Source organism: Embiotoca jacksoni, unplaced genomic scaffold (assembly GCF_022577435.1).
Source record: "Embiotoca jacksoni isolate LCO1_2020_lvr unplaced genomic scaffold, fEmbJac1.0.p SCAF_18, whole genome shotgun sequence".
Lineage (NCBI taxonomy): Eukaryota > Metazoa > Chordata > Actinopteri > Embiotocidae > Embiotoca > Embiotoca jacksoni.
Window position 1 is genome coordinate 3,019,098 of NW_027185318.1, and position 10,790 is coordinate 3,029,887.

At 40.4% G+C, this 10,790-nt stretch overlaps 1 protein-coding gene across 1 annotated transcript; it reads left to right on the top strand.

Annotated features, from left to right (window-relative positions):
• Nucleotides 1-1,781: 1,781 nt before the first annotated feature.
• Nucleotides 1,782-9,481, top strand: prox2 (prospero homeobox 2). Its single transcript, XM_069151795.1, has 4 exons — nt 1,782-3,332; nt 5,210-5,317; nt 6,752-6,946; nt 8,720-9,481. Exons 1-4 carry the CDS (start codon nt 1,782-1,784, stop codon nt 8,885-8,887), a joined length of 2,022 nt encoding a protein of 673 aa, XP_069007896.1. The 3' UTR covers nt 8,888-9,481.
• The last annotated feature ends 1,309 nt before the right edge of the window (nt 9,482-10,790 follow it).

Consider the following 10,790-nt stretch of genomic DNA (forward strand, 5'->3'; position numbering starts at 1 on the left):
GACCACCTCGTTGCTTTCACATGGCCACGCCCCAGCTCCGTCTGATGCATCGACTCTCCTGCACACCCACTCACCCACTCACAGTCTGCGCAGGCCATCAGCTCGGCACCACGTCCCAGCGCAACAGGTAAGGTCCCATCAGTGCCGCTCGCTCTGTCTCTGTGAACCGTGGTTAGGCTGCAGACCCGTGGGAGTGGGATACACCGCATACCTCTAACTCGCTTCATTTCAAAACTCATCACTTCAGTTTAGGGGTTTTTTTTGCGAGAGATTTGCACTTGTGGGTGTTTTTGACACTCACGTATGTTCTTTATAGTATGTTTTTTTTTTTTTTTTTTACTCTGACAACTATTATCAAAATGTTTGGTGAGTTTGTAATTGAATTATTAAGTGGGTTTTTTTTTTTTTTTACTGTTTGGTGAGTGTTTCAGATTTTATAAATCAAAACCACTATGGTTATTCTTTCAGTATAAATTCAGATAGTGAAAAGAGTCTACCTTCATTAGGTATAGGTTTAAGTTTTTTTTTTTTAAATGTAATTGTAAATTGTATACTCTTCTTCATGCACTAGGCAATAGCCAATTCAACATTTATTGGTGTTCAGCCAGATACCTTACAGAAAATTTATAAACAATGAAATTACTGTAAAAGATTTGAATTAGCTCAGGCTTTTCTTGGTGTTCTAAGTAAGTGTACTTATTTTTCTTATAGTAGTCTGAATGTTTATTTATATCAAAAGTAAGAAACAGACACATAATTGGGACTCCTGTAAAAATAGAAAGTAGAATCTTTTCTTCTCAAGTCCATCAATTCCCCTTGTTTGTAAAGATGTGTTTATTTAATTAATAGTGTTACTGCACAAAAACAAAAGAAAGAAAGAAAAGAAACACAACTTAAAGTACAAGCTCAAACAGAATGAAGCCAGTGACCAGAGAACCGGGCAAAACATTTTTATTTATTTTTTTACCACTGATGATCATCTTGATTATTCCTTAAGATGAAAACCATAAAAAATAAAGACCTTTTCATGATAGTTTCTCTTGTAAATAAAATATATACGCAGCCCGTTTCTTTTGCGTGGTCTGTGGCTCTCATGAGCTGAAATTTACCCTTCATGGTTACATCACAATTCTTTTTATCCTTTGCGTTAACAATTATTACAACCCACAGATGAAAGGATACAAAAGAATACACTCCTTTATTTAAGATCAGTATTTATTGATTTATTATTTTTTTAACTGAAGGGAGGATCTTGAAAATATTGTAAGGCTCTTTGGTTTTCTATCAGTGTAACATTAAGACTACATTTCCTTGTTAAAGTAATTTTAAAATGTAGCTTCTTTATATAAAAAAATGATAGCAGTAAATGTTATATCAATTCGTTTTTTTCTACTCACATTAATATACTCTGTCTTCGCGTTTAATTTTTTTTTTTTTAAACACAAGACGAGGCATGATTTTTTTTCTGTCCACCATCCAGCAGCTGACATCTGCAAGTTGTATAAACCTGTAATTTTTTTTAATTATCCTGTAATAGACACAAGGCAATGTAAAAAAAAAATAAAAAGCACATACAGGAGTTAAGAACAAAAAAGAGATAAACATGTTTATATATGTTTATATATGTGTGTGTATATATATATATATATATATATATGTATTCAAAGTGTTGCTTTTTATTATTTATAATCTGAACTTTCTTCTGAATTTCTGTCTTTTCAGATTCTTATATATCACATAACTCACATTCATCAAAGTGTGTGTGAAGCCCTATAGTCAGCATGAACCTCAGTCTTCCTGACCGGAACATGCACAATTCGGGTGATGGCTGCCGAGAGGACGACAAACCTGATGTCATGTTGCCCTGCTTCCGCAGAAACATGTATGACGAGCCTCTGGCCTCATACTCAAACAGCTCCATCATTTCTCAACTCCTCCGAAAGACGATCCAGAACAAGAGAGCACTAGATGAAAGCCATTTCTATCTCTCCGGCTCCGCTGCCGCTGACTCCGGCCAGGAGGACCGGAGCAGCGTCTCCTCTAAAGACAGCACAGTGGAAGCCGCATCCCCCGGTGGTCACGTCCCTGCAGGAGCTAGCCCAGAGGCAGAGCTCCCCATGACTGATCATCTGCAGGCCAAGAGGGCCAGAGTGGAGAACATTATCAGGGTCATGGCTGGCTCTCCCAACAGCAGGCCGCATGGAGACAGTGAGAGGTGTGACACAGATGCCAGAGACCCCAGGGAGGCCAGAGAAGCATACAGGGAGAACAAGCGTAAGCAGAGGTTGCCTCAGCATCAGGAGCATAGTGCTGCTGGACAGGTGAGCAGAAAACCTGCAAGCAGCAACAACGATAACTGCAACACCAAAGACGAGGAGTGTCACAAGTTGAAAGAGCAGCTCCACAGCATGCAAAGGCTCCTGCGTCAGCTCCAGGAAAAGTTCCTTCAAGTTTACAACCAGGAAGATCCTGAATATGACAACAGAGATGAGGCAGAAGTGGGTGTTGAGCATGACATCCTGGGAGAAAGCACAGAGTCACGTTACATAAGCGCTGAGGATGATTTTGAGAGGAAGAGCAGCAGGGTGACTGCAGACTGTAAAGGCAGAATGAAAGTAGTAGATTACGTGGTTCACCAAAGAGAAAGTCAGACTCTACAGGACACCCTGAAGCAGGAGCTCTCCAGGGCTGTAAATGATTGTGTGGACAGGGTGTTCAAGAAAGTGTCTTCCACAGGGCTGGACATGTCCCCTCAGCGTATGTGCTCATCGCCAGAGATGCAAATCAGCATGGGTGCAGACAGGAAAAGCGGGCAGGCCAGCTCCACCCTCGACCAGCCCCAGGCTGAGGAGGCTGCAGTAAAATCACACTCGTTGGACTACTATGAAAGCTCTGAGGCTCAAAGCCCGCAGGACCAGACAGAGGCCCTGTCACTGGTGGTCCGCAAGCCGGCAGTGGCCCCTCTGACTTCAATCACCCCGACAGTGAAGAGGCCCTATCCTGTGCACCAGACACCCTTTCAGTTCAATTATAGCACCCCTCTGCATGACAGCCACATCCTCGAGCACCTTCTCAAGTATGGGCCCCATTCCAACTTTGGGGGTCTCCCGTGCATGCCCCCATCAATGGACAGGACCTCCCCAGACTCGGTGGACCTGCCCTGGGACACAATCGCCATGAGGTCCAAGGTGACGTCCAGCCACCTCGGCCACCACCCTCGTCCCTCCACCCTGGGGGCGGTGACAGTCGACAACCTGTGTCTCCCTCACGTCAAGATCGAGTGTAGTGAACTGCAGAGCATGGCTGAACGAAACCCCTACATGTCTCTCAACATATCCTTTCACTTGAACGTAACAGTTGAGTCAGAGCAGCATTTGCCTTTTCTTGATGCAGGACTAAGAACTCACAATCTCATATTTTTCTATTCTCAAAATCACAATGAAAAATAGATAATAGTCTGATGTAGGTTGAAAGTGTAGAGATGTGACTTTAATGTTTAAATACAAATATCTATTAAGGAATTACTATATTTTATTTTACAGTATATATATATTTAAAACTATCTATTTTATTTATCTGCTCAAATCGACACGATCGGCAGTGAAAACCTTGATGCTACTTTGTAATATTGTGTACTATTCCCACAGCCGAGTATGTTTGATAATTTCTTATATATACAGCATTTCCCTTTTATTTTATACAAGCTGCCCATGTTTCAGCTCTTCCATTTTGAACAATGGCTGGTTGAGGTTCATTGCAGCATGGGCAGTTCCAGTAACAAACTTCAAGGAGAATTTTTTCTTTGATCTCGCTAACCCCATAGAAAATTATAGCATCTTCTTTAATCTGAGCAGAGTAATGACTTTAAGTCTAGAAAAAGACAAATAAAAAGGAATACAAGGCTTTGATAAGAATTGCCAGGAACAAAAGCCAATTTTTCAAAGGCAGAGAAAGCATCGGTTTCTGTTTCAGGAAGCGTCGTTTTTTCAGACTTGAAAAGGTGCAGGATCTATTTCTCCATCATCAGAGTGATAGGGGAGCATCTAAAAGGTCACATCTGAGTGCTGGTGGAAACCACAAGTGCCTCCCAACCATAACACTTGAGCTCTTGTCTTGAGCATTTGTTGTTGGATACCTTTGTCAAAATGTACATGATTGAAGTGCAAGATAACAATAATTCTGCTTTTGTAGCAACTCAAAGAAAATCAGATTGTTTTGTTCAGGAAAAAAAATCTGGACACTGTTTGAAAACTTTAAATATATTTCTGTTAATTCTGGGGTTGCTGACACCTTCAGCAAATATGGTTTGAATAATATCTTAATTCCATCATCCACCAAAAACTACTTTCTTTAATATTGTTTATGATAAAGTAAATAATCCTAAAAATAATCCCTGAAGTGTTGAGTTTTGTTGATTGACTTGTTGCAAGGTATTAGAAAGGAATATAATGTGGGTCTTCCTCTCAGGATTCGCTTCATCTTTACTGTGCAAAGAGCTCTGCTTCTCTTTGAACAATACCACATAAATCTTTCATCCAAACTTCCTCATTTCAAAGCTAGGTTTCCCTAATAAATGTGTGGTGTGGTGACCCGATAAGGAAATATTATGACCTAAGGCGAGGTGGTGGACTACAGAGAAATTGGTCCCGGGCACCTTCATGGCCAAAGGGGGAAAACTTGTGAAAGAATTGCATTTATTAGTTATTGCAATATCGAAAATATGTTTTTATATACCGCGTGCTGAACAAATGATAAACGGATTCTTTCTTTTGACCACTTAAATTATTTTAAATACGACACACAAACTAAGAAACTATTTAAAATATACTTCAGCTCCAACATGTTTGCAGGGTTTTTCCCAAGAAAAAAAAAATATAGCAACATATGCTCTCTTTAAATCAACTCAATTATATCCAAAAATCAGCTTCTTTTTTCAAAACATTTCCAAACAAGCTGTCTTAACTGCCAGGCATGAAGTGCTTTGCTCTCTAATTAAAAATCCCTAATCTAATTCGTAATTCTGTTTTGCCAATAAGCACATGTTAGGGTCATTATTGACTCCCTGGTTAATGCCGAGCTGTTCTTTAGTGAAATTGAATTTAGCTGAAGATCGAGGCAACACAATACTCTGCTGTGCTATCACTTTGCACTGGACTGTATGCTGTGTGTTATATTTAATTGTCAGTTTTTCCTTAATGTAAACGTGAACATCCAGGAGGGTCTCACCCCGAGTCATCTGAAGAAGGCCAAGCTCATGTTCTTCTACACCCGCTACCCCAGCTCCAATGTGCTCAAAACCTTCTTCCCTGATGTCAAGGTATTTTTTTTTTTTTTTACATATATACATGAATAAAAAAAACAAAACACTTTTTATCTTAAAATGTCAAACAGCCTACAGAATTGTTTGTCCTGTGTTTAACTCCCTGGTATCCACTTGTCAGTGTGTGTTTGGGCCAGAAAAAAAATCAGCAGTGTGTCGGAGGAGAGAAACAAAAACGCAGAGGGTTTAAATAACAAAGGCACTGAGCTGCTAGTATGTCCTGGGGGCAGAGGGAGATACAGGGGCATTCTCTCTTTAAAAAAGCCACTCCAGTCAGCAAATGGAGTGACAAAGGACTCTGTAGGCAAGGCATTGCTATTGAGTGTCAACAGAGAGTTGGTATTAGAGACTTGTGCGGTAGCAACCAAGCGGCGGTGAGCTGGTCCTAAACACAACATCCTGTGTATTTTGGCCTTGGTCTCGTGTCATCCTTTTCTATCTCCTCTTTTTGTCTTCGCCCTTGTCTCCTCTGTTTTCCCATTGTTAGCTCTTTTCATTCAGCCTCCTTTGTTTTACCTTCCTGCTTGTCGCACCAGCTCGCACTTATACCTCCTCTGCTGCCTTCCGTCCAATTTTCCCCAAAACACCTCTCGACTTTCTCTTCCACCTCTTCTCCCATTTTCTCTCCTGGATCTCTAAGCTAGCGCGGGCCCCTGCCTCTCAATCTGCTCTGACCCCCGGGGTCAGGGGGGAGGATGCTGTTGCTGCAGCCCTGCGAACGTCTCCTCCTTGCTTACAATTCTGTGGTGGGAAGTGGCACTGGACAAAAGAGCACCTAATCCCAGTGTCTGATTCCATCCTATCAGCCCGAGTCAATGAGAGGGAAGCTTCCTTCTCTCCTTATGCTGCCGCTTTCTCACCCACCACACCAGAGAGAAGAAGCGTCTTTGATGCCTGCCCAGCCCTTAGGCATTTTTTTTCTGTCTTTCTGGATGACGAGATAGAATAACAAGACTAATGTCAAGACTGAGTTTAGAAATACAGAGCCCTGACAGATGTTTTTTCATCCCGGACATTGGTGGGAAAAGATCAGAGCAATTAATGCTGCGTAGAGTGACAGAGCATTAGGAGGCATTTTGCCCTACAGGTACCAAATTCAGGTTTTCGGTCAATAATGGAAAGGTTTTCTAATTCTAATACATCAGACAGCCATTAGATTGTTGATCAAAAAGGCATGAAGAATCATATATTTATATTATACCTCGTCAATTTTCAAATTGAAACCTGAAATCATATATTGCATTTTAAGAATGATCTGTTTTTATTTGCCATCTTCACAAGGAGGACAAAAGTCACAGTCAGCAATAAAAGCCACTTCCACAGCTACAGTGGGATGATTCTTGTCGTGGCTTCAGTTGCATGCAGGCCTTTTAATCCTTTGCAGTAAACTTTTGTCTTAATGGTCAACAACTGTTTTCTCTCCTTTTCCAGTTCAATCGCTGCATCACCTCCCAGCTGATCAAGTGGTTCAGTAACTTCCGGGAGTTCTACTACATCCAGATGGAGAAGTTCGCCCGCCAGGCCATCGTTGATGGCATCAGCGTTGTCAAAGACATCACAGTTAGCAGGGACTCTGAGCTCTTCCGGGCACTGAACATGCACTACAATAAAGCCAACGACTTTCACGTAAGTCACTTATTAGTCATCCCTCTTTAATGCTGTAGTTTGAATTGTTTGACAAAGGTAGCTGATTTGTTTTGCTGATGGGAGTTGCTGCTCTCGTATTGTCCATACGGTGTGCGACTGAGATATTTTCAGGTCTAATCTTCATTAAAAAAAAATATATCTGGAATAATACATTTTTATTGCCATAATTTTAGAAAAAAAAAACCTTACTCAGACTCTCAATCTTAAGGCAAAAGTGCAACACTTTGGAAAATTTACAAATATGTTTTCTGGCGGCAAGTTTGATGAGAAGGTCGATACCTCTCTGATTTGTGTAACCAGCAGCAGCCAGTGAGCCAAGCACAGACTGGAAGGTCACTAATTAACACACTCAATTTGCCATTTTACTGGAGAGGTTACGCACCAGAGTATTTCCTGAGTCTGTGCAGAGCCTCCAGGAAGGCACTGTGCTGGGTCAAGAAACACATAAACTCCCATCAAATTGGAAATGACAGTTTGGCTTTTGTAAAGGATTAAAGAAACAGGATTTTTGTAACTAACTTGTGATTTTGAGGTGTATGACTTGTAGGCAGATTTAGTTACTTTTGGAAAAAATGGATGTTTACCCCTTTTTCAATTCTTTATGCTAAGCTAAACAGCTGTGGGTTGTAGCTTTATATTTACCGCACAGATATGAAGATATCAGTCATCTCATCTAACTCACCACAAGCAAGTGAATAAAGCGTATTTCTCCCCCACCCCAAAATGTCAAACTATTCATTTAAAATGCCAGAGTTGACACATTCATCGCTTACTAACCGGCAGAAGTACGTCAGGCCTGAAAGCATGTGGCTGTGGTCATGTATGTCTGCGTGCTGACCTGTGTGTCACACTGCACCTGTGGCTGGCCGGGCCTTTACAGCCATTATCTAAACTCCAGAGTGATGCTTTATCAAACTGTGGGAAGAGGAAGCCGCAAAATCCCACTAAAACAACTCAGGATTAGAGGACCAGTACGCCTGAGCGAGACCGAGATTGCTACTGATGCGGAATGCTGAGAAAGACGCTGTGGATTCGGAGGGAGAAGGCCGTTCGGTGGGAAAGGGATGAGACCGTTTTCTTTACCTTGGGACCAAGACATTCCTTTCCCAGGGATGCTTTTGTGTCAGGAGATGAGGGGAAAGAAAAATAACTTGTGCCAACAACTGTTGTGCTAACTGGCCAGTGGATGGGAAACAAGTGCAGCATGGATGGTTTTCTCCCAGCATCCCTTGCATCTGGCCTTCATTTATTCACGTGTTTTTGTGGAGCTTGCTGTACTTACAGGCCACTCACAGATTCTTTGCCCCACAATAACTACATAAAAGCCTCTCTTCGCAGCTAAACATATCCATCTCAAGTCCTATTCATTTCAATATTTAGCTTGTTGTCATATTCCTGGTCGCATTCATAACCACGCTTTGTTGTTTTGGAGCTGGGCAGAGTCCCCTGAAAGAACATTCACCAATAGTTAGTTCAAGTTCAAGAAAACAAGACTAGCTAATCAAAGAGGCCTCTAATTGAAAGTTAATGATTGCAGCATTGCATTTATTTTACGACTGCAGAGAACAAAGAGTTGCATTGCCTTTCATCAGCTGGAGTGTTTGAAGACCTGCGCTACAGGTCTTCATTTCATGAATTTTGGACTTTGAGAAAACTGAAGACAGTTCAGTGTGTGTCAGTACATTTGTAACACAGCTTCACGTGAATAACGAGGTTGACTTTTAATTTGGAGTCTTTTCTCTTACTTTCCAGGTTCCCGACCGGTTCCTGGAGGTTGCTGAAATCACCCTGCATGAGTTTTACAACGCCATCTCTGCAGCCAAAGATTCAGACCCCTCCTGGAAGAAGGCCATATACAAGGTAATCTGTAAACTGGACAGCGACGTCCCCGAGGAGTTCAAGACATCTTCCTACTTATAGGTCGAAGAGGAGAAACGGTGAAGGAAAAAGTGATTTCTGACTTTAGTCACTTGACAGTGTTATTTCATCACTTCTTGTAGTGCATTTTAGTGAGGTGAAATGTAGATGAAATTTGTATAAAAAAAAACCAACCAAACTTTCCCTTTCCACACACACCATTTTAAAAGTTACAAATCTATAGTCTGAAATATTGTGCTGTGCTTTTATGACAAAAGCAAATAATAATAGATACTGTAGTAATGCTCTTGTGAATTTATTGTTTAGTGTTTACTTATATAATCTGCCTCAATGCATTTAGAGAATTATTGAGTTTGTAGATGTGTAAAAATGTTTATGAAGATGTGATCATTCATAGTGCGGCTTGAGTTTATTTGGAAATCACCGTCAGTATTAGTTTGTTTTTATTTCATTTCAGACCTGTGTGTGTTGTGTAAATGTGCATGCGCTGCTGTTATATGTTGCATAATGTACTAAAAATATGTTGTAAACTACGAGCTTGGCAGAATGCATGTGAAAAATAATGCAGGTCATGGTTTTTATTATCATGTGTAAAGGTACGGCTCTTGTTATGTAAAGAACAATCATTTTCAGATATTTCAGTGACAAACATTGTACTGGAGGATTATGGAAATTAAAGATGCACTAAATTATAATCTAAGACTAGTGTGTTTCTTCAGCAATAATCAATAAATGAATATATATTTCAGTGTTTATAAGAAACAAGATTCACCAGGTGAATGCTTTATTTTTGATTGCAAATGTTTGACTATCCAGTGAAAATACTGTGTCCCAGTGCCGAGCCCCTAAGGTGCCTCTAATCCACGTCCAGCAGCCAGCTGTTAAATGTCCCCCAAACTATGCTGTTCACATTGTTCACCGAAGCCAATTCAAGTCAACTTTCTAAGGCCTGCATTCATTGTGTGGCCGGTGCGGATGCGGACAACTGCCATGTCTTAAAAACAGCCACAATGCATTCCCTCCTAATGACTAATGCCCGAGGTGACCTCATATCGCAGTTGTGCCACCAAAGCAAAATTCCACAAACCCGTTGACTCTTTCTTCCAGGCACCCGCTCAGAGCAAGCTGATCGCAAACACACACACGCCAAGTTAGATGATGTCATTATATAATCACAGATGGGCTACTCTTCATTCGCTGGACTTAATATAAACCAGACAATCACAGCAGCGAATTAAACATGATAAATTAAATTCACTGTCACCTGTTTGTGTCACTGTGAATGAACACATATGAATGAAGTATTGAACACATTGTCAATACTATTATTGCATGTTTACAGGTCATTTTAAACATTAAAACTTTTACCAACACCCAAAACATTCATTAAAAATAAAAAAGAACAAACAATAAAGATGACTTTTTTTTTTTTTAAAGTACACCTTTCCTTGTCACTGTGAGAGATTACAATGTCAGTGCCCAAAACCAAACATTTAATTGGAAAACCTGTTAGGCACCCAAGCACCAATTACATCAGAAATGATAACATTAAGGAAATTAAAACATTAGTTGGATTGGTTGATGCCAAAGACTGGAGACAATAAACCTCACTAATCTTTTAATAGACATTTCTTTTCAATTATATCAGTCTTCTTCAGTAAATTGATTTACATTCTCAACTCAATTAAACTGCCTCTGATTGAACCAAAGTGCTTTGCTCAAATTAATTTGTTGTGTGACATTTTCTGAACACGACTTGGTAACCTCTGGTATAATGAAAGAAAACAAAGAAAATACCTTCAGTTGTTAAACTGCCTCCGGCTGACAAGGCTTCAACTTAAACAGTACGATATGAAATTATGTTCTGTGGAGTCTCAGATAAAACAGAGCAGGTTTTGTAATGAAGATGAAATGAAAAGTAAAAGGCAACAGGACGTGATAAAAT